The 25,380-nt window shown below is 41.3% G+C and overlaps 1 protein-coding gene across 5 annotated transcripts in view; it reads right to left on the bottom strand.

Moving 5' to 3' along the window:
• fibcd1b (fibrinogen C domain containing 1b) overlaps positions 1-25,380 on the bottom strand; it is a 76,554-nt gene that overhangs the window by 16,056 nt on the left and 35,118 nt on the right. For all 5 annotated transcript variants that reach the window (XM_028973322.1, XM_028973321.1, XM_028973324.1 and 2 more), the window contains one exon: positions 12,560-12,656. In XM_028973322.1, the coding sequence (XP_028829155.1) occupies positions 12,560-12,656 (97 nt within the window). The remainder of the gene's footprint in view (positions 1-12,559; positions 12,657-25,380) is intronic.

Raw genomic sequence — 25,380 nt, forward strand, 5'->3', positions numbered from 1 at the left:
TTGTGTATAAAATAAATCCTTGGTAATATTATGTCCCGCCCCTGCGCTTCCTTCCCCCGTCAGCTCGCCATCGTGACATTATTAAAAATTAAGAACAATAAAATAAAACATTAAAGAAGGAGTTGAATAAAACAGAGAATATTTAAGACAACATATTAATAGATCTAAGAAAAGACTGAAACAAAAAAAAAAAAGACTGAAAGGAACAACATAAAACACGTCACATTGGGTTAAAAGCCAGGGTGTAAACGTGAGATTTTAAACGCAGTGATTGACGGCGTCTGCCTGACACTGATTGGTAGGTCATTCCATAGACGTGGGGCGGCCACTGCAAAGGCCCTGTCGCCTCTGTGCTTGTAATATGTCCGAGGAACAGACAATTGTCTCTGCTCTGAAGACCTGAGAGGACGGGGTGGAGTGTAAGAATGGAGTAGGTCTGACAAGCAGGCTGGAGCCGAGCATATCAGTGATTTAAAAACAAATGAAAGAATTTTAAACCGGACTCTAAAACAGACAGGGAGCCAGTGTAGTCAGGCTAAGATCTGGGTTATGTGATCTCGCCTGTTCGTACCAGTGAGAAATCGTCCGGTTGCATTTTGTACTAATTGTAGGTGAGCTAGAGATGTCTGGCTGATCCCAAAAAGCAATGAATTGCAGAAGTCAAGACGGGATGTAATGAAACTGTGAAACACTGTTTCCAGATTTCGTTTGGAAAGGACTGGCTTGAGTTTGGTAAGGCGCCTCAACTGAAAAAAAAGCACGGTTTTACAATATTGTTAACTTGTGCATTACATGAAGTGATTCAACATCCAATGCGAATGGCGTCAGCGCTGGCACCATTAAAGTTTAAAAGAAATGCTCAGCTAGAAGCTGCAACCTTGGTTTCCTTGGTGACATTGGTGCTAAAAGGCTCAAATATGATTTTTTCCCCTCTGGATAAAAATTGAAAAATATGTACTGGGTAAATATATTGAATGCTTTTAAGGCATAAGATCGAACATTCTCTTTCTTCTTCCTTTTAGCCCAGAGGTTGGTGGGAAAGAAAAAACAAAACATAAGAGGGGTTAAAAAAAAAAACGAGACAGAAAAAAAACATGCTCTCTATACCCAGCAGTAGAATGATTACACCTCGCTTTTTCAGTTCTGTGACATTTCTGAATCTTTAAATATTCATGATGCTTTTCTCTTTCTGTGTGGCTTTGGGGAAGAGGAGTGCTATCAGAGGGAGAGAAAGCTCACGCAAATGAAGGGATGGATGGTGCCTTCTAGAGCAGCTGTAACTGTAACTAGAGGGGTGGAGGCAGAACTGTAACATGGGGGATGCAAGAAGAGAAGGTGGTTTTCCAGCACTTTGTATGCGCTTGTTCCGTAGCAACTCGAGGCAAACGACAGAGAGGATAGGGATTTCCAGAGACTTTGGTGCAGGGATCACCAAAACTGGTCCAGGAGAATGCACATGTTAATTACTTTATTTATCAAGAGTGCAAATTCCGTGTTATTCTGAAGGTAGGTATTACATTTTTTTTCAGGCACCTATTGCTCATGTCAAAAATGTACAACAGATATACAGTATATCTCTATGCAAATCCATACCACAAAGAAATAGGATCACAGCTATGTTCATGATAGGAGATATCATTGCATACAATCTAGAATTAATCAGACACATGCAGGTATTACATTCACACACAGATCCTCACAGACGGGGTCAGTCTAATTTGCTCAGGGCTGTTCACAGCAGCGAAATAGAAAAAGGAAAAAAGAAGAGAATAAACGATGAACTTCTGACATCTTCCCTCTGCTCAGACTCTTCGGGCCATTCTCATTCCTACAGCATCTGTCAGTGTGGTCTCATAAACCTTTGCAAAGTGTGTGTGTGTGTGTGTCTGAGACAGTGTGTGACTGCAAATGTGAATGGGTTGGCAGCTGCAGTGTTTTGTGGAGCAGGACTGGGTGTTAATTACCATGCATATTTGACTTGGCAATCGCAAAACATCAACACAAAATTATTTGCCAGAAAAAAAAAAAAACCTGTGTGACGACATGCTTGACACCAACCAGTGCTAAGAGCACTTTGGCTCGAAGGATTCAGTCCCTCTCAAGTGTGTGGTGGCTCAGTCAGTGCAAAACACAGACCCTCTGATGTGCTTTAAAGCGGGGCTGCTCCTTGGGGTGTTTACCCACACACTCTACACAAACTTTTAAGTTGTTTCCCTGGGCTCTTTCTCGGCTCAAAACACAATGGCCTATTATTGTCATCATTATTATGACAATAAATTATTTCTCTTTTTATTGTCTCAGTCTGTCTTCATGGGCCTGTGTTGTGTGAATTTTTTTAAACGTGTATTAACTGGTTCATCACATTCCAAAATTCAACTCTTGGTCAGCCCTGTATTGGCACGAGTTTCTGATTTCTGATTTCCTCCCACTCTCCAAAGACATTCGTGCTGGCTAGATTTTTTTTTGTCAGCTCAGTGTGTGAGTGTATAAGACAATGCTTGGAGTAGGGAACTTTCCACACAAAAAGCATGTAACCAGAACAAGTTTTCTATAAAGTGAAGTGTTTGACATTGTGAAGCACTGCAACACAGCACACGGTGCATGCAACAAAATGTGTAGTCTGCATTTAACCCATCACCTTAGTGAGCAGTGCGCAGCCATGACAGACACCCGGGAAGCAGGTGTTTGGGGACAGTACTTTGCTTTTTTACATTTACAGCATTTATCAGACGCCCTTATCCAGAGCGACTTACAATCAGTAGTTACAGGGACAGTCTCCCTGGAGCAATTTACGGTTAAGTGTCTTGCTCAGGGACACAACACAATGGTAGTAAGTGGGATTTGAACCCGGGTCTTCTGGTTCATAGGCGAGTGTGTTACCCACTAGGCTACTACCACTACCACTTTGCTCAGAACCTGCAACCTTCTGGGCCTGCTTCCTTACCTGCTATGCCACCACTGGTCCCAGTTACCAGTTGGAGTACCTCTGTAGCAGGAATTCCAGTCCTGTTCCAAAAGGAACAACTAGGAAAACAAGCTTAGCATTCCAACCTTCCATGCTTCCCATCTGCCTCGTGCATTATTACAGTAGGTTGACAACTGATCCAAATAAACGCAGTTGGAATGCACACTTAGTAGTGCATCTCCAGTAGTGGTGTAAATAAAACTCTTCCACTTAAAAACATGCTGTTCTCCAACTTAAGAAAAGGAACAGCTGAAATAAGTAACATCCACATGTGCTGCTCTGTAGGCCTGTTTTAGTCTGTGCCACTCTGACCTGGTGACTAGTGACCATGGCAACAGATCGGTAATGAGAGACACAGAGAGGGGCTATGGTTGTGACCTCACAGGGGTCACGCTGGCTGGGTCAGCATGATAGAATGAGTGAGGCAACATCAAAGCCTGAGACAAAATGAGACACATGATTCACTATCTAATGGGGCTATTAGGGAAAGGGAAACGGACAGATAGTCCAGCAGACAGACATATTTCTGATTTAGTGTTTTTCTAAAAAAAAAAAAAAGTGCATGGTGCATGGTCATGAAAATTGTGTTATGGTCTATTTTTATTATTAATTTAATCAAAAGCATTATCAAGATCCCAGATAGACAGGGTCTCATGGATTGACAAACAAATAAATAGGCTCATTGCTTGCTCTCAGGTACTGATTATCGACCGGAAACAGGAGAATTTTTAGTGGATTTTCGCAGTGAGTGAGGTTTTGGCTGCAGGCAGATGGTTTGTTTCTTTCAGGACACTGGACAGGGGCTAATTGATATTCGATCTTGTGCTATCCTGGGTGAGCAGGCTGTACAGGGACTTTATAAGGTCGGACCTATCAATGGCGTAGTGTGGGCTGTATGTTTATAGACAGGCATTTCTTCACTGAGCCACCGAAGTGTTTAGACCTAGAAGCACTGGTGATTTTTTTAATGCTCAATGCATTTTTGGGGAATCCGTGTTACTGTGTTACATCCTGGTTACAAATTTGAGCTTTGAATACCACAAATACTGACCTGATTGGATTTCTTTGCATCTGAAGTGTAGTAGTAAAACCACTCGCTTACATGCATGAGGGTGGTGGTGGTGGGGGTGGTTGCACTCGGTTTGGTCTGGAGTTGGAATGTTGTTTGCAGCTGTGGTGTTGTATAAATGTTTGCCTATCGTTTCACGTCCTTGTCAGGTAGTCTTGTGTGACCATGTTTTAAGTATTAACAGCCTGTTTTTTCCAAGTCATGCAAGGGTGTCCATCCATCTGATCGCTCATACACATGTAAAATATGTATGAAACCTTGTCTCTGTGTATTTGGTATAAGGTGGTAGTAGCCTAGTGGGTTAGACACTCGCCCATGAATACTGCTTACTCCCATTGTGTCCCTGAGCAAGACACTTAACCCTAAATTGCTCCAGGGGGACTGTCCCCTGTAACTACTGATTGTAAGTCGCTCTGGATAAGGGCGTCTGATAAATGCCATAAATGTAAATGTAAATGTTATGGGTGGTAGTAGCCTAGTGGGTAACACACTCGCCTATGATCCAGAAGACCCGGGTTCAAATCCCACTTACTACCATTGTGTCCCTGAGCAAGACACTTAGCCCTAAGTTGCTCCAAGGGGGACTGTCCCTGTAACTACTGATTGTAAGTCACTCTGGATAAGGGCGTTTACTTCATATTTGACTTAACATGGGCTACGCCATGAACTGTGTGGCAGTCTTATACTGCTGTGGAAATGTAGGCAGCATCGCACTGACACACACACATCATCCTCTATGCCCAGACTTCACCCTATGGATCAACATTGAGATCATTGGGAAGGAAATAAATTGCACAGGTTTAACCAAAGAAATTACAACCTGAAGAGACGCAGAGCAGATAAAAAAGAGAGTGGGAGAGCCACACAGTTCTGCTCCCGAAATGTAAAAAAAAAAGAAAAGGGAAGTTTAATTAAGCTAAACCAGAAAGGAGTGTGCAATGGGCCTGACAAAGTAAGGCGAAAAGAACGAGAGTGTATTAATGTGTAGTGATAATGATCTCAGAACTTATCTGATCCAACCAAGCTCGGGTACACACACACACACACACACACTGATTGCTCAGGGACGCTGATGTGAAACAGAGGCCGTGGAAGTGAATGCCTGCAGTGGAGCTCTAAATTGAATTGACTCGCTCTCCCACCAGCACCTGAGCTCCCAGAGTAGCTCTGCCACACCTCTTTCATCCCTCGCTCTGGTTATATATCCCTCCCGCCATTGCTCCATCTTTTATGGCAGTGTCTGAGAGTGATAAACAAATGAAATTGAGAGATTTTAACCAGATCAGAAGCGATAAATAAATCTCTATTTTTGACACATTCAGGCTAATGACGGGAAGAATGTCTCGTGCTGAGAGACCACCAGAGAAGGAGAGGGGACATGGGAGGAAACAGATGGGTGTATAGCAATAAAAAAAATCAGTCACGTTACATTAATCTCTCTCTCTTTTTCACACATTTGCAGTCCTCTTTACAGTACCTCCATGATCCAATCACTGCAAATTCTTTGAAAATATTCACCAACCACTGAAGACAGTAGCTGCTGTCAGTACTGCCATTCTACTATGCACCTGCCTAACTGCACACAGACCAGATGGAATACTGTTGAAAATTATTTTTCAGTCCTGGAATAAAAGACAATTCAGAAAATGAATAAATGAATAAATAAATAACAACATGCAACAAGCATTCACTGCTAAATCAGTTGGTTCAGGTTGCAACAAACACTCTACACACAGTACACATTACATTTTCATTATGATGCACTCTATCTCTCTCTCTCTCTCTCTCTCTCTCACACACACACAAATTATTTTAATAGTTAGTCTGATGATAATGCTAATAACTATGTAATATATGTATTATACATCTACATCTTGTGTTGGGAGGATTACTTTGGAAATTCGTTACAATTACATGTCACCCTCTCTCAATAAAACTGACATGAAGTCAACTTACTACCATTGTGTGTGCTACTTGTTTTTTTTTTTTTTATATTATATATTTTTTCAGGGGATGTACAAGGGACAGCTGGAGATGGGGACGTAAAATGCAAAGTTGATCCCAGGAATTGTAAATGCAAAGGTGGCTTCATATATAAAGTTGAATCGACTGAACTTTATTGAAACTTTATTGAAAGATAAGATGATCTGAAACAATAGTGCAGACAGTCCAGATCCAACATTTCAACAGACAGGTTCAACGACAAGACTGGAAACTCGTCAAATTCAGCTAACAATGTCTGCTTAACAGGGATTTTTATAGGCACTGAAGCTGACACAAATAATGATTGGCTGATACGAATACAACTCCCCGCTACATCACTATAATTAAACATGTCAGCAAGGTTTAGTATACAATATTAACGTGTAACTAAAAGTAATTGTAATTTAATTACACAGTTTTCAGTAAATAATTTACTTAACATCAGTACATTTAACATGTTACTCCCCAACACTGCTCTTTAGTTAAAACTAGAGGTATTTTGCAAACAAAATTGGCCTTTTGTTACTGCGAATATTTTTAACACACACACACACACACACACACACACACACACACACACACACACACACACACACACACACACACACACACACTTAATACAGATTTCACCCTTCAGGCTATGGTTATAATGGAATGTGCAAATATTTTTTTTAGTCCTATACTTTTTTTTAAATCTATCCTAATAGGATCGTTCTACATTTGTCTTTTAGAAAGACTTTAATCCTGGCTCTGCAAACATTGGGGTTACATTGTAAGAATGTTTAAGGTATGTTATGCAGAACCATGGGAAATGTTCAGCTGGGAAGGGCGGTGATTGAGCATCTGCTCAGTGCAGCACCAATCACAGCTACTGGCTGGGAATTCTGCATCCTACCCGGGACAGATCTGCCTTCCCAAGCCAAGCGCATTGGGAATAATGGAGAGTGTTTTCCCCTCGTAAATAATTCATCATGAAGTGATAGCGTTTTTTGGCAGATGCCTGTTACTACACCCAAGTGAGCCCTGAATTATTGATGCTCTGAATTGTGTCTGATTCTTCTTTGTCACTTGCAGGGCTTCTGGCTGTTGTATGGGATCATATTCAATCAGAGTGAAAATCAAGCCATATTACTCGCCTGCAGATGCATCTTTATTACACTTAGAGGCACAGCAAATTCTAGGGCATTTGTTTCCCTTGAATTTACTGTCAGGGTATAATTTCACAATAAAAAAATTATTTAACTGTTAATAATGATAATAATAATCAGGTAACCTGATTTGGCTAACTATTGGGTCTGTGTCTCACACATCTTTATTTTACACGTCCCAGCTGTTGCAAAAATGATTGCTATTGGGTGAAGTCCTAGTTAATGCTAACCCTGGAAAAACAATAGCCTCATGATATAGTCTAGATGTCTGTGACACTTTCCGTGTGGTTTACATTTTTGGAGGAAATTGGTGTAGCTGACTTGCATACTGTGAGCTATGTTAAGCTGTGCTGCTTCAATTCCACTGTTAAAAATGTACATGTACAGGGAGTGCAGAATTATTAGGCAAATGAGTATCATCCTCTTCATGCATGTTGTCTTACTCCAAGCTGTATAGGCTCGAAAGCCTACTACCAATTAAGCAATTAAGGAATAAGTCTGCATCCTTCAAGAAAAACATGATTTTCATGCAGGACAGGTGATGTGCAGCTCTGTAACGAGAAGGGGTGTGGTCTAATGACATCAACACCCTATATCAGGTGTGCGTAATTATTAGGCAACTTCCTTTCCTTTGGCAAAAAAAATAGTGAGATATCTTGCAGAGGGATGCAGCACTCTTCAAATTGCCAAGCTTCTGAAGCGTGATCATCGAACAATCAAGTGTTTCATTCAAAATAGTCAACAGGGTCGCAAGAAGCGTGTGGAAAAACCAAGGCACAAAATAACCGCCCATGAACTGAGAAAAGTCAAGCGTGCAGCTGCCAAGCTGCAACATCACTGGAGTGCCCAAAAGCACAAGGTGTGCAATACTCAGAGACATGGCCAAGGTAAGAATCGCTGAAAGACGACCACCACTGAACAAGACACACAACCTGAAATGTCAAGACTGGGCCAAGAAATATCTCAAGACTGATTTTTCTAAGATTTTATGGACTGATGAAATGAGAGTGAGTCTTGATGGGCCAGATGGATGGGCCCGTGGCTGGATTGGTAAAGGGCAGAGAGCTCCAGTCCGACTCAGACGCCAGCAAGGGCTGGTATCATCAAAGATGAGCTTGTGGGGCCTTTTTGGGTTGAGGATGGAGTCAAGCTCAACTTCCAGTCCTACTGCCAGTTTCTGGAAGACACCTTCTTCAAGGAATAAGTCTGCATCCTTCAAGAAAAACATGATTTTCATGCAGGACAATGCTCCATCACACGCGTCCAAGTACTCCACAGCGTGGCTGGCAAGAAAGTGTATAAAAGAAGAAAAACTAATGACATGGCCTCCTTGTTCACCTGATCTGAACCCCATTGAGAACCTGTGGTCCATTATCAAATGTGAGATTTACAAGGAGGGAAAACAGTACTCCTCTCTGAACAGTGTCTGGGAGGCTGTGGTTGCTGCTGCACGCAATGTTGATGGTGAACAGATCAAAACACTGACAGAATCCATGGATGGCAGGCTTTTGAGTGTCCTTGCAAAGAAAGGTGGCTATATTGGTCACTGATTTGTTTTTGTTTTGTTTTTGAATGTATATTTGTGAATGTGGAGATATTATATTGGTTTCACTGGTAAAAAGAAATAATTTAAATGGGTATATATTTGTTTTTTGTTAAGTTGCCTAATAATTATGCACAGTAATAGTCACCTGCACACACAGATATCCCCCTAAAATAGCTAAAAACAAACTAAAAACTACTTCCAAAAACATTCACCTTTGATATTAATGAGTTTTTTGGGTTCATTGAGAACATGGTTGTTGTTCAATAATAAAATTATTCCTCAAAAATACAACTTGCCTAATAATTCTGCACTCCCTGTACACAGTACAGTTTGAACCACATCATCAAGTTCGCAGATGACACAACAGTGATGAGTCTGCCTACAGAGAGGAGATAAAACATCTGGTGCATTGGTGCTGGAGTAACCTGCTCTCAGTGTCACCAAGACCAAAGAGATGGGACAGTTGAGAGTGTTCTCTGTGGCCACATCACTGTCTGGTACGGGAACTGTCACTGAGCGGATAGTGAAGACAGCAGAGCGCATCATCAGGGTTCCACTTCCACCCATCTCCCAGGTCTACGAGAAGCACCTCATCCATCGAGCTCGGAACATAATGAAGGATTCTCACCACCCCTCACATGCCCTGTTCTCCCTCCTACTGTCTGGCAGACAGTTCCACAGCATCAGAACTGTAACTGCCAGACACTGCAAGAGCTTCTTCCCCTAAGCATTCAGAGCTCTCAATGCTCTCAATGCACTGCATCACCAAAAACTGATAAACTCAACATCAATACACCTCCAGCCTTATACACCTGATTTTTGCACATCTCAGCACATTTTGCATATTCCTGCACATTTTCCAAAGCTGTCTGTTTCCACTCACAAGCACTCCTACATGATGTTGTCCAGTTATGTCCTGTTCAACCAGTTCATTGTACAGAAAAGTTCTACTTTTCTCATGTAGAGTATAACCTGTACAGTATTTTTTTAGTTAGTATGCAGTATTTAAGCTTTAGCTGTAGTTATTATAGTTTAGCTTAGCATGTGTGTGTGTGTGTGTGGTGTGTGTGTGTATATATATATATATATTTTTTTTTTCTTTTCTTTTATGATTGCACTATGGGGGGTCTGTGTGATGACCAGTTCAGTGCAGTTCATTAAGAGTTGCCTAGCAACATCAATGGAACTGACAAAAATTCTACTTGTATAGGGAATTTCACTGATTTGTGGTCATATGTGACGTTATGAAGTTATGCTTCTTCTTTGAAAATTAACCAGCAAATTAGACGTTGAATGTACACTACAAAAAGATTATTAAAATAAGTTTTCTTTCTAGATTTAACTAAATTTCTGAGTTCTACATTTCTAATTCCATGTTATACCATGAAAAACCTTGCTGTGTGTGATGAGATTGTCAGGGTGAACAGAGAGATAAAGTACAGCTCCACAGTACACACAATGCAGCGCTGACCTTCCCTGTAGTCAGGAAGCTCAATGCTACCCACATAATGTGTGTCTGTCTGTATGTTTTAGTAATCAAAACTTGGATGATAAATGCTACAGTGTTGTCCTTAAAAGCCTTTATAAAAGTCGTCTAAAAGCTGCCTTACAGGCACATTTTGCATTCTCCATACATTCATCTGTCACTCTCTTTTACACACCCACACATGCACCCACATACACACACAAACACATTGATATGCAGAGTTAATCAGTTCTCTACTGTTCACTCCCCTAGTAATAAGGTAATGTGCTCTCCATCAGGTTAAAGCAATGAAAAAAAAAAAAGCCCCTTTACTGCCCCTTCCTCTCGTTCTCTAACTCTTGCATCTCACTGACCTTCTACCTCATGTTACCTCCAAGCGCCATTGCCAGAAGCAGCACTAGTTACAGGTGTTACATTCAAATTTGGCCCGTCAGCATTCACTGTCATTAAGAGACTAGGCAAGCTGCTGAGTCGCTGTGTTTTTACATCCCAGTTCAGCTTAAACATTTGCAAATGCATAACTCTGCTCTCAACTCAACTCTGCATCTAAAATAGAGTTAAATCAAAATTCTAAATTCACACGTGATCGTAGCATGAAAGCTGAAAACAGAGCGATGGGTGAGGCTCAAATGCAGAGTTTATATGGCTCAATTGCCTAAAGGGACAGCTCAATCTAGTGGTGCTTTCTCATATCATATATTAATAATAATTTGCATTTAAAAGATTTCTAAATTATGTCAGCAATCACAGAAAATTATTTGTTTCTATGGACAAGAGTGTCTGCCGAATGCTGTAAATGTGAAATGTAAGAAAGCTTTATCCAAGCCTTTTGTAATTAAGTATAGTTGTTGGAGTTCATCTGAATGCCGCATTAGAAGAACCTAATTGATTTTAGGAAATAATGAGCTCTAAACAATGGGTGTTTTGTTATAAATGTTGCCATATTGTATTATGTCCTATTTCCATTCAGAAAATGAAATATTGTGGCCTTCCTCTGATGCTAACAATCTTTCAATTGTGACCTTCTGTTGGACTGTTTATCAATATGTTAATGTCATGAGTCCTACGTTTGTGGGTCAGTCCCTCTTATTTATATAGATTTTTGTCTGTTTTACATCCTGTTTGTAACCAAATTTTCTATGATTCGATTAGGTGAGGCCTACTGAAACAAATCCATTTTTATGCGTAATGGTTGGGCCTTGATGGCGCATGAGCAGACATCACCAGAGGGAAGAAAGAAGCCACAGTTGAACTGTAGATGGTAGTGCGAGAGCAGGAGCGTGGACGGGGAGGGGGGTGTTGTGGGAGCGATGCAGGCCGAGCGTAGGATCTGCGGTGGGAGACATGGCGCGCGGATTAAGAGAGGAGACTTGGGTTACCGTGGCATAGGCGTATCGAAAGGTAAGGGGCTGTAGAAGAGTCAGGGGGCGTGGGTCAGTTGCAGATAGAACGGGAACATCAGAGGGTGAGACAAAAGTGGCAAAGTGGTCAGTCAGCGTGAGACAGATTCAGTCAGGGTAACGAGCCTTGTCCAAGATGGCCGATCGGTCTTTATACTGGACGGCAACTGCTTCCGGGTATCTGTCCTAGTGGGTGGCCGCATGCCCCCTGCTGGCGGAACAATAGCTGTGACATATGTTTGCATTTGAGAGATGCAGTGTAGGGCGTGATTCAGCCATTGTTTTCTGTGTATGCAGGAGCAGGTGTGTGTGTGTGTGTGTGTGCACGCAAAAGGTTCCCCTGGGGATGAATCAGAAATGAAGGTGCCGAGTTGTCTGTATGTCAGGATGAAGGGAGTCAAGATTCTCAGACAAGACAGGGTAAATTGGCTGGAGAGAGATCAATTCAGAGTGACAGAAGAAGAGAAGACGTGAAACACACATTCATGGCGATGAGGAATAATTACATGCGGTGTGTAATAACGAACAAAATGCCATCGTAACCTTGCGGAAATATGCATACACAGTCAGCCTGAATAAAACATGTGCGCGCAAACAAATGAGCACACATACACACACTGCAATGGTGCAGTACATGCCTCTGTGTGCTGTAGAGTGAAGCACGTCTCAGTAACAGAGCATCTGTCCACCTGCCCGGGGACGGGTATGGCCTCTGCGCACCGCTCTCCCCTTACACGTCTGCTCAAGCCACTTTTCCTACCGCCGCTACGGCTGGCGACATTTTCTTGCTAATGAGAAAGTGGACGACCTTTCTGTGATGGGTTGACTCAGTGTTGACATCCGCATGTGCGCACAGGGACGCACACACTTTAACAGGACATTCACTGGAGACATTAATACAAGCTCCACCAAAAAGACATTTTTTATCATTTTACTTTAGTTTCATCAACACACATACTTACCTAGCCAGTGTTCGCCTGTGATTTTGCCAAAGCCTTCTCTGTAGGAGTCCCAGTCCCTGAAGAAGTTCACTGAGCCGTCCTCCCTGCGCTGGATCACCTGAAAACACACATTGAGAGACCATTCAGGCCAATCAGTAACCAGACAACAAAGCTGAAATTGCAAAATTGGTCATTCCTGGTCCATGATTTATTATGTTCTAATGAAAAACCCCACTTAAGCTGCAGCATCCACCTCAGAAACCAAGACAATCACCATGTGGCCACTGTATTCCTGTATCAGGGGTTCTGTATGGACAAGTCAGAAACATCTAAGGACTTCCTGAATGGTCTGTGGCAACCTTGGTGGGAGCCAAAGGTCCATTAAGGAAGTGCTCAGACCTTCTTTGGGGGGTTCCCCCCCAGCTACTGGGGTTCTTCTACCCCTAGCTTCTGTGTATTTCTCATCTGCTTTTCCCCTGCTTCTCTGAGGTCCAGGCTTCCTCTCCTGAGTTTGATACTTGCTCTTTCTCTCTAGCTTTCTCCTGTTCTCCAATGTTTGGTCTTTCTGTACAATTTTTTCATACCATATTTCGATGTAACTGCAAGAGTAATCTACCTGTGTTAATAAACTAGAAACTGTAAATTCCTGTAACCTCTATTGTTCCATGACTCTGTATGTCCAGGTAACTGAGTTGGGTTCAACGGATTGTCTTTTTACAAAATCAACCAATAACACCGGAGAAGTGTCCAAGTGTCATCATCTTCCATTTTTAAACAGTGATCCATTGAAAGCTCTATCTGCTTAGTGGTTTGCATATTTGATTACACTTACATATATGTAAATTTTAATTGTGTGTAACCGCTGAATCCAGATCTTGGTCACGAGCCCATCACAGGGCTAACACACCATTAACACACACACTGTCAAATTGGAGGAGCCCATGTGACAACACTGAATGCCATTAACAGACATCACATAAACTCTGTCATAGTCATCTCAGGACCACATACACTACCAAATTATAAATTATCAGGTGTTTTATTCACGAATTCCGATTTGCAAACTGGACCCCATTAGGCCCCAAATGAATTCTCCTGCCAAGCATTCTTTCTCCCTCCTCCTCCTTCTGCTTGAATGTTACTCTATGTGAAGAGGCAAAATCTCTAAAATCTGCCAGACTTTAAGTAAAATCCTCCTGTATCTGCATATTGAATTAAAAGCTCAGACGAATCTCATTACATTGTAATCCCTCACAATGGAATATCAGACAAACTATAAAAAGACAAACCAGTGTTTAAAAGTGCGGTGATAGAGCCACCTTAAAAGATGAATCATTTCATTAAAGTAAATGGATCCCAAAATACAGTATGCTTAATGAAATATCCATCTTCTGCAGCAGCATTCTTTCTTTTATTCTCAGTTCAGTTGAACGCAACCTGTTGGTTATCGGTTTCTTCTCTCTCTGCTAATAAGTAAATAAGTCTGTAGGCAGCATTCGCTGACCTCCTCATCTCCATCACTGCTGTAATTGAAGCTGGTCGAATTTTATGCAGCGCTCTCCTATCACTTTCTGTTGGCTTCATTAATTGCTTGTGTCTGTTGTATGTTTTAAGCCACCCCCCACTGTTGTTTTTTGCAATGAAATCTATGTCTTGTTAAAAGCCCAATAAATATTAGCTTAGAGGGCTACCAACATGAGGAGGGCCAGAATTAGGAAGAGATGCAAACAGAGCTGCTACCTCAGGTGACGGGTTGCTGCATATTAGAACATTCTCACCTTCTAAAGGGAACCTGATATGTGGGTGGAAGATGGGACGTTGCAGGGCCACGACGTTTCAGCACATTTGATTTGCGTAGAGGTTCACCTACATTTTCCGTATCTTTGTCAAATGGCAAGAGGTGTGAAATGCCAGCCACGGGTTTCTGAGATACCCCGCCCTGCCTTTGTCAGAATTTGTTGACAGAAACAACAAATTCTGATTGGTATGTGACAACTTCCTGGGGGTCAAATAAATAAAGGAATGTTCACTTGTGGTAGCTGGACTCTTTTTTCATCTTTTCCATCGGGAACTGGGCCTTCCAGCTCCTGAGTCTTTTCTCTCTACCCATTTTTCTCCTGGATCAGGTGATGTCTCTGAAGATTGGTTCAGGCTTTTCTGTCTTTTCTCTATCTTTTCCTCCTGTCTTTCATTTTGATTTTCTCTGTAACATTGGTATCTTTTTTATACACAATATTTACATGTAACTGCAACAATAATTTACTGGGGTTAATAAATTAGAAACTGTTCATTCTTTTAACCTCTATTGTGCCATGCCTCTTTCAGCCAGGTAACATCAAATTGTAGTGGGTTTTAATACAGTGCTTTTGTGTGTAGAGAGAGTGTTTGTACTATTCTCCACAGTTTTACATGGGCGACCAGGATTCACCTTCTCACGTGAAACCACCAAATTATTTACAGAGAGTAAAGAAAATGGGCATATTTATCCTCAAAGAATATCAAAGGCTCACAGCTTTACAGCTATCAATGGATTATGTGGAACCTTATGTAGAACGGCAGTCAGGCTCCCTGTAGTGGTAAGTTGTAATGCGTTTAAAAGCAGTGTAGATATTACATCCTCATCTGCTGTGTGTTTGATTGCAGAATTGACAGTGGATGGAAGTCAATAACAAGTAATATTGAAGTTAAGTAGCCTCCTGTGTGAACTCAACATGAGTTTTCTGATATGGTTATTTAAAGTTATTTAGTGACAAACGCATAGCTTAGATTTGAAAAGTGCCACGAGGTTTAATTCTATGGTTACACAGCAGTAATACGAAGGAGCTTGTAATCTTGAGCCTACCCCTCTCAGCCAGATGCAAGAGAACAACATCATTGGTAAGTTGTGCGCACACATCCTTTGGTCACTGCGGTGTGCTGTTGCTGTGTGTGCAGCGTCTGTGTGAGACAGGCTGCATCAAAGAGAAAGGGCAGACAAGACACCCTGCTTTTGTTATGAAGCTGTTTTTGTTGTGAAGCCGGCGGTTTAGAGAAGCGAGGCAGAAAAATATAGCTCAGAGATGGAGTGAACAACACAGCACCCATTTACTGTGTGTAAACACACACACACACACACACACACACACTCCTGCACCCACAGCCCACTCATTCACCTCTCCATCGTGTTCCCACCCTCCCTCGTTCCCGCCCTGTTCCCCTCTGCAGCAGCAGCAGCAGCAATCATTCACCCGCGGTCCGACTTGTTCTGCTCTCGCCGAGATTGCGGCGCCCTCCTCCAGCAGGGGCTCGGCTCGTGGGTGTGCCGTAATCAGAGCATGCCCTAGAAGAGCCTGCGCTCGGGAAGCTTTGAGAACGAGCCGCGTCCTCAAAATTCGTGATTATACCCTCACCTGTGTCGGGACTGAATCAGGTGTATTGTGTGTGCTGGGGTGTCGGGTATGAATGCTGTCTGAAAGACCTGATACTTGATTGCGTGACACTGATTGCGTGCGGCTGGGTGGAGCTGCAGCGATGCCAGAAGTAGCCTTTAACAGGGTCACATGTCAATATGAGCAAAAAAGAGAGTGCATAGCAGCAAAGATTATTTTCTACAACAAAATAACTGGTCACAAACATAAAAGGGAGGTAGAAGCCTAGTGGGAAACACGCTCACCTATGAGACGACAAATTTACAGGTTCAAACCCCACTTACTACCATTGTGTCCCTGAGCAAGACTTGCATAATCTCGGGACATTGTCATTTGATTACTGGCACCATAAAGTTTTCTGATCAGCAATCCACAATGGCACCAACGGGACTCATGATTGCTCTTACAAACAGAATTGAAACGAATGCCATCAGTTCATGAATTGCCTAATTCCAGTCCGGCTCTGTTCGGAGATTCACATGAACCTCACTCTAAAATGGGTTTATTTAAATATCATATGTACAATGACAATGCCAAAGCTTGCGCAGTGAAGCACGAGTGGTTTGCTACGGCACTCCAATGGTCTCCTCTACCCACACAGTGCCGTCCTTTGCTGTCTGGTTCAGACAGGGCTTCCCAGGACCACGGTGCATCTTCCGTGGAGGCATGTTGGGTTCTTGTTCCGTCTCCTTTTCAGATTCTTCTGAGGAAGTATCAGTGGCCTGCTGGACAAATGAAATCTCTCCTCCATCAGAGTCTGCATTTCCTGAAGCAAGACCAAAGCCTGTTGCGTGGAGAGGTTCTTCCTGCGTGGACATGATATGGAGGCCATCCTGATGTTTACATTTACAGCATTTATCAGACACCCTTATCCAGAGCAACTTACAATCAGAAGTTACAGGGACAGTCTCCCTGGAGCTATGCTACTACCACCATGTGCGTTCTTAGAAAAGCGCAATCTGACTGTAAGGCGCTCTGGATAAGGGCGTCCGATAAATACCGTAATTGTAAATGTAAAGTTAAATGTTTCTAATGATGAATAATGACCAAGGTCCACATTCTTACATGAAGAATACACAAAGAGTTATTTACATATCAACATTAGGGTTCATCTAATAAAGACTCTTTTAATCATGAATACCATGTAGGATCTCATTATTAATCAAGGACAAAGCATCTTCATGTATACCTATTTGAAGATGTTACATAAAATTGCCTGCTACCCTGAAAAGAAACAGGAGCTTCAGTGGGTCAGTGGAATCCATTCTTCAAAAAAATTATAAAGAGCTACCTTCAAAAACTTTCCATGAATGGTTCCAAACAATCTACATGTCAATGACACCAAGGCCACCTATTTCTGACAGTTTAGAGAACATTGATACGTACCTACGACACAAACTCATGATGAATTCTTACAAAGGGCACTGAAGAATTAATTCAACAACAAGACAGCAAACACATTTTAACAAGTCCACTCCCAGAGCTGATGAATAGCTGGCTTCAAGCAGCAGTAATGACTTTAGTGAAAAAAAAACCCATGTAAAACACACCCCTTTCACCGAAATTAACAATAACAATTAATTTATCCACGGAGGAATACTTCAGGCTTCAACATCTAATTTAAAGACATGAAATTGTATTTAAACGGACCGATAAAGGCGGGTCAGTGGATGCTTGAAGAAAAGACCTTTATACTGAGGGGAGAAAAACTTTTTGACAAGCCAATTTTTTTTTCAAAGAGCTGGAACCTGGCATCACGCCTCGAGTACAATCTGCCATTTTTGCAATTAATAACCCCAGCAGGAAGTCTACCTGACTGTGCAAAGAGTGTGCAGCAGACACTTCCCCTCCCCCTTCTGCATCGAATCCACAAAGAAACCATCCCTAATGCTCTGCTGTTCGTGCCTGTCCTGTTGCTCTGATTTACTGGTGACATAATGACAGTTTTGACATCTTACCGGACAAGCCCACCAGACAGCCTCCATCTCTTTATTTATTCTTTTGCCATCCCATTTATTCTATACGGAGTGTCACAAACCCCAGACACCATTTCAATACAGCAATACAGCATTCTGACACCATGCCCGTAACAATAGGAGTAGCTGATAAAAAGTTGCTTAAGCATTTACATTTATCGCATTTACGCCAGGGTTATGTGTCAGGGACACAATGGTAGTAAGTGAGGTTTGAACTGGTTCATAGGCAAGTGAGTTATGCACATTGCAACTACTACCACAAAAATTCTATAATGATCTTATTAATGGAACTAATTCAATTGCTGTACATGCAAAAAAAATGGTAAGTGATTCCAGTGATTAATGTTTAACTAATATTTCCGGAAATCCAGCACATTGTCTAGAGTTGAATAAAGCCGATTTAATTTTGTCTGTGTTTTTAATGCTGTTGTCAAAGTGCATTGAGTAAAATGGCTGATTATATCTCTGCCTGTTTTTTTTTAGTAGGGCACATGGTACCAAGATGTCCTGTAATGTCCTCTTATGGTGGTATGATGAGAAAGAAAACAGATGGAACTGGAGAAGGAGGAGATGACAGAAGACCTTATGCTCAGAGTTTCCAGACTGAGTGGCTTCGAATTTGATATTTTGGGGAAAATAGCTTTTCAAGAATAGGTATTGGGAAAACCAGTTCTTGCAGTTAAATTTATCAGACAGAGATGTAATGTTTAAATAGTCCAGAATGAGGAAGTAGGGTGTATGGGTTCTTCCTATTTATAGCTTTATAAAAACATCATTAAAGTCAATCTGTGTGTCAAAGAAGTCATACAAAAACGCTTTTAGTTTAACTCTAAAACAAATTTCAGTGAGTCTGACATACAAGTCTACAAAAAAATCTTACATTTACAGCATTTACCAGACGCCCTTATCCAGAGCGACTTACAATCAGTAGTTACAGGGACAGCCCCCCCCTGGAGCAACTTGGGGTTAAGTGTCTTGCTCAGGGACACAATGGTAGTAAGTGGGATTTGAACCTGGGTCTTCTGGTTCATAGCCGAGTGTGTTACCCACTAGGTTACTACCACCATACCACCTATCTTAAATGCTTTAGTTCGTTAAGAACATCCTACACACTTCACATAAATATTAGAGGCTTGCTTTAGAGAAATGAAACAAATGGTGTGTAAATATATGCTAACTATGATAACAATATGAATCTTAACCCAGACACATCAATTAGCTCTCACCAGCCCCCACAGTGGCCCCCACAGTGGCTGCACCCTTCCTCAGACACCAACAGAGGGAGACTGTGATTACAACGGAAATGAGCCCAAAGAAAGCGTAAGAAAGAGTACGGAAGACTTCTTTTGGGGAGGGGTGGGGAGTCTGGCGGCACATTGTCTGAGAACACCTGTCACTCACGGAAGAGGTCAAATCCTCTCCCACGACTCTGTCACCCAGGCATGCCCCAAAGGCTCCTGGGAGATCAACCTCTCTGCCTACACTGACAGGAGCAGAGGATCTCTGTCAGAGTAAAAAAAACAACACACAAACACACACACCCACACACACACACACAAAAAAAAACACAAAAAAAAGAAAAGCCTGAGGAATGTGCGATAAGACAAGCTAGCAGTGAAGGTTAAAAAAGCTGTATGTGTCTGACTCTACTCAACAGAAAAAGAAGGAACTCATCTTTGAATATGTCTTGCATAATATTGCATTTTGTGCTTTTTCCGCATTGACATCAGTGGATATAATATAATACATGATGCATTTTGATCTGTTGTGACTAGTGTTTGAGTCAATAAAATCACATGTTCACATAGAGTACAGTTTAAAGGTTTAAGGTCATTCAGAAATGTCATTTTTTGGAACATCTCAAAACTCCAGACATTGTTCATGTTTTAAATGACTGTAAATGATGGAATATCTGCATACACTTCAATTGCTGTACAAACACAAAAAACGGCACTTGATTCCTGTGATTAATGTTTAATTAATCTGTACTAAAATCCAGTACATTAGAATGGATTTCAGTGTTTGAAAAAGGGTTTTCTAATAATTAATGAAGCTTTTAGAGTTACACACATTTTAAAGTTCACAGTCATTTTAGCATAGCTGAAAACAGTAGTATAATATCTAAAGCATCAGCAGATGTGGTTTAGACTACATCATTTCAAAATGTTGTCAAAGTTTATTTACTATTCTTTTTGTGTTTTGTTTCTATTCAAACCAATTAAATTTTTTATTTTCATGAAAAAAATAAATTTGTAAATGATCCTAAACTAGAGTACATAACTAACAATAGGCACTAATTTGGAGAGAATTTTCCAGGATATATTGAATAAGTTTTGCACCCAACAAAATAATTGTGCCTGATTGTTATAAAACGGTGAAGGTGTAGGCAGCAATTGGGACAATTATGGCGCTGTATTAGTAGCAATTGCCTAAGAACTTATTATGTATGCCATAGACTCACAGAAAAAAAGCATAACCATTCAGTACTGAGTCATAGTATTTTGATGTTGGTGATTTCTCAGACAAAGCAACAATTGAAAGCCCATGCTCATGTACTCTGCATTCAGTTAAAAAAAGGTCTCTACAGCAACAGAACTTCAGGATAACTGACACCAACCTTTTTGAGAAAATATGGTGTCTAGAAACTGGTCATCCAAAACTTCTGAACTTTTATAGTCACAATTACTCAGAATAATATAGAACACTCAAACTGGTCAATAAGAAACAGAATATATACTAACTACCAGATATACACGGAATTTTGAGTTATGTAAAAAAAACATATTGTCCATACTAAAAGTACAGCACAAAAATGATTCAGGTTAGACTGTGCAAGTAATGACGGGTGAAGAGGCAAACTGTTCCCCAAACAAAATATGAGCTGTTCAATAAATTGAGTGGTTAAGCATCCATTAAAGAGCCCTGTGGAGATTCTCTCCACTCTCTAGCTCCTCCAACAATCAAAGGGGTGAATTAATGACACAATGCAGCATAACAATGTGAAAACCAACAAGCATCCTGGCCGTCATGCCACTCCACAGATGTAATAACAATCGATCCCAAAATGAGACGTCAGACGATGTCTGCTCCCATTTTGCCCCTAATTGGCTACTTGGCATTTCAGTGCGATTTTGAATCTTCTCTCAAACCCTGAATGAAGGGCAGTGGGGGAATATATTCTACCCAGTTCCACATATATGACCAATTCCCAAGACTAAACACATCTTAATTAAGATAATAGTGACTTTTACAAGAATGTGCTGCACTTTGCATAATTAAAAGAGGCTTTTATTTGCCTAAACCGTTGCCTTACTAACACTTCCTGCCTTATTGCTTTTCAGAGGTGATTAATTGTAAGAGGCTCTTGACTGGATACAGAGCCTCTCCCAAGGTGCAACACTGGATTTACATTTACATTTAAGGCATTTGGCAGATTTAAAGCAACGCATTGCTGTTGTACTGAAGTTACTCCTTCATGCTTCTCACCCTTTCATTCACCGTCTGATTGTAAGCCAGTTGTGAGCTGATAGAAAACAATGTCTCCTCTTCTACTGAAAGCTCAGTTTATTGAATGCCCATACACCATTAAACACCACCAGCTTGGTATCCACCAACTGCCATGATCAATTCAGGAGTTCTGTGTGAAATATCGGAGTCTTCCTTCCTCATCCTCTTTCTGTCACCTGAGAGACTGAGCGTCCGTTTTTACTGCATTAGATGTGCGTAATCCTGTTTACAGCACAAAGCGCCTCACCACTAACCGTAAGCGCTTTACATAAACACACACACACACACACAAGCCTGTACAGACACATTGGGTGTTCACTTTGATTCCTAATGCGCCAAAAGCCAACTGGAAGAGATTAAAATCTGGCAACGTGATTGGCCAATCAGGGTTTAACCTGCCGGGGGCGTGGTGCCTTTGGCATGCGAGGCTTCCAGATTTGGAGGCGCCACCACGGCACAGCAGATGCCACACGATTTCAACAACAAGCCTCATCATCCCCTCTTAACACTGCGCATAAAATAAATTTGTTGAGAGTCGGGGAGAGAGGGAAAGGGAGATGGTGCAGGACAGGGAGAGTGAGTGTGCATCAAATTCAAATTATGCAGACATTAAATAAAACAGGGCAGCAGCTGTGAGGAAAGTGTGGTTTCTCTATGGCAGCTGATGCTTCTGTAATAGCGGTTCACAGGAGACAGTGCTGCTCTCCTTCTGAGCCACATGAGTCATGCTTTTGTTACTTAAATCTTTTTTTTTTTTACAGTTACAGTACATTACAGTACAGGCTAGCCTGAGGTAGTGATGGAAATCAGACTAGGGACTGACACTTCCCCTGAAAACATGGCATCCATCACCTCCTTATCTCCTCCCTTCATCTCCAGTCAATCCAGGTCAGACTGCGGAGCTCCCAGGTCCACAGAGGCCGATTTCGGTGAAAAGGCGGAAGCCATAAAGTGCATTTTGCTTTTTTTTGATGGCAGACAAAAAAATGGAAATAGGACAAAGCTAACAAAAGTTATGCTGACTCTTTTAATTATTCAGAGCTGTTATTTGGGTGCAACATCTAATAAAACAATTGGAATGGGAATTGGAATGGCAACTTGCTTCGCCCTTAATAGCCAGGGGTGCAAGATATGTGGGCAATTATGCTATTAGGATGTTGTGCTTATGGCTTGCCTGGCAAACCAAATTGATACTCAGCCAAAGAAAAGGGCTTGCTTATGCAAGTAGTGAAAATGTGTAAACACCCCGTCTTCCTCCTAATTACAACAGTGAACTGTATACAGTATCTATGTAAATTAGGGGATAAAATAAAATCATGCACAAAAAAGTATCTGCAGCCTGGCAGAATCCCTTCCACTACCTGCTGCAGTGTTATGTCCAACAACAGTTAAAATGCACGCTAAAGACATGTGTTCTGACAATTCACCTCCAGAAATCTGCAAAAGAAATGCAAGGACAGGTGAAAACATGGAAAAAACAGAGATTTCCAGAATAGAGTCAACACCACACACCAGCGTTCTGGCCACACCCAATGAACATTTGCACATGAACATTTGTTAGGTTGAATATCACAGATAATGAAAGTTGTCAATATTTGTACCCCAGTGATATGACAAATTGCATGAAAGGATTCAATTCTGTTTCATTTAATGAGTTTGCTCCACAACATGTGGTGGCCTAGCAGCTGAGAAAGTGAACTAGAAATTGAAAGGTTAAAATCCAGGGTCCCCTTGATCAAGGTACCGTCCCCACACACTGCCCCCCAGGCACCTTTCATGGCTGCCCACTGCTCATAAAATGATGGATTAAATACAGAGGACACATTTGGTTGTGTTCACCATGTACTGTGCTGCAGTGTGTCATAAATGGCAAAACAATCAATTTCACTTAAAGGGGAGCTGTCTATGGTGCTGGTTATAAAAGGTTAAAACCAAAGATGGTGATAAGTAACACCGGTTGTTCTATAGATGATAAAGTAAACATATTTATGGTAATATCAACCCAGCAAAGGTGAAATGTGGCAATCAAGGATAGAAACAGGTCAAAAATACAACCTCCCAAACTTCTGTCCTTCCTGTACCCGTCTTTCTTTTTCCCTCTCTTTTCTCACTGCCATAGGTTGATCGTCTCTCCTTACTCCTTTTGGCTCTTTGCCTTTTCTGGACAGGGAATTACCAGGCTAGCAGGAAATGATCAATGGGATGAGGCAGACGCCGGTTTGATGTTTAATCTGCAGATGTAGGAGATGCTATTGGATGTTATTACTGCAGATACATACAGAGTTTGGCTTGGTTATTTGGATGCTGACATCTGGATGAAATTACCCATAATGTGTCCACTCATACACAGAGACCATTTAAATCTAATAATAACCAAGGCACTTGTATGAGCAGGAATCTGCAACAGACATGTTAAAAGGCCATTTTTCTCACTGTAAGACAAACTCACCTTTTCTATGTGGCTTATAATTATAACTGGGTAAAGAGCAATGTATATTAGTAGTTTTAGTGCTTATTGCTTTACGTCTTTTTGTTGTTGTATTGTTTTATGTCCTAAATGTTGTATGATGACTTGTATTTCTTCTCAGCTGTCAATTTTATGTACCTTGTAAAGTACCTTGGTCAACTGGTTGTTTAAAGGTGCTCTTTAAATAAACTTTTGATAAAAGTACATTGAGTAGTCTGGCTGTATCTATGGCTGCATGCATAGAAAGATGATAGCTACTATAGTTTGGGGTGAGTCTACTATACTGATGACTAGATTCTTGGAATGTGGTCCACAATTTGTTAACCCTGTTAATGCATGAGTGTGATTAGAGAGTACTTGTTTACAGAAGAATCAAAGGAATGGAGATGTGAAAAGTGAAGTGAAAGTTCATTGTGAAACACAATACATGGTGAAACAACGGAATGTGTCCTTTGCTTTTAACCATCACTAACCACCCTTAGTGAGCAGTGGGCAGCCAGGAGCAGTGTGTGGGGGTGTGCTTTGCTCAGTGGCACCTTGGCAGCTCAGTCTTCAAACCAGCAACCTTCTGATTATGGGGCCACTTCCTTAACCGATAGGCCACCACTGCCCAGAGATGTTATTGAATCTGCTTAAGTGTAGCCATAGGCTGGGTTATGACAGTCAACAGGAAGGTGACAGTTCATTGGCATCTTATTGACTGATTGCAGAGGGTGTCAGGGTCACTGCTATGATTGATTTAAACTCTGGGTTATGGTACAAGTAGCTGATAGGTAAGGTTGGGCATGATAATTGGATATGCACTGGCTTTTCACTTTTTTATTGATAGTCAGTTGATTGCCTGACTGCTGCTGTTCATATGCAATGTTGTTGGTAGTTTACAGACTGTTGTTTCATTATTTCCAGCACTATTGCTAAACCCTGCTCCAGTACCACACTAGCCTGAGCCCCATTCTTAAAGACCTGATAATGGACCATTCTTTGAAAGAAAAATCTTCAAAAAGTAAGATTCATAAAATTTCTAAAGCAGGATTGAGAAACACTGCCAAAGTGGTTTATAGAGCAAAATATTTTTTAATAATTTATGTTGTTTTGTTTTGTGAAGCAAGAATGTTCCAACACATAGCAATAGTGTCCATTATCTAAAAGGTCACACCTTATAAAACCTTCCTTTTCGAACACACACACTTCCATCAATTGCTTATCTGAGTGATATCTATTTGCTTATTGTCAGCCTCAATGTCCATGCTGACCTTTTCAACTGAGCATCAAATATGCACATGCGCACACACCCTCACTCATAATAAATTAATATTGGGTTGCATCCTTAAATCCCTTTGCACAGACCGTGCTCCAGTTTAAAGAAACACCTTCATTTCACTCATTTTCTCGCTGCCCTTTTATCTCTCTCTCTCTCACACACACACACACACACATTCTCTTTTTTTCACTCCTTTGCCCTTTGTTCTCTGGGGCCTCACACTG

The sequence above is a fragment of the Denticeps clupeoides genome, chromosome 3 (genome assembly GCF_900700375.1).
Source record: "Denticeps clupeoides chromosome 3, fDenClu1.1, whole genome shotgun sequence".
NCBI lineage: Eukaryota > Metazoa > Chordata > Actinopteri > Clupeiformes > Denticipitidae > Denticeps > Denticeps clupeoides.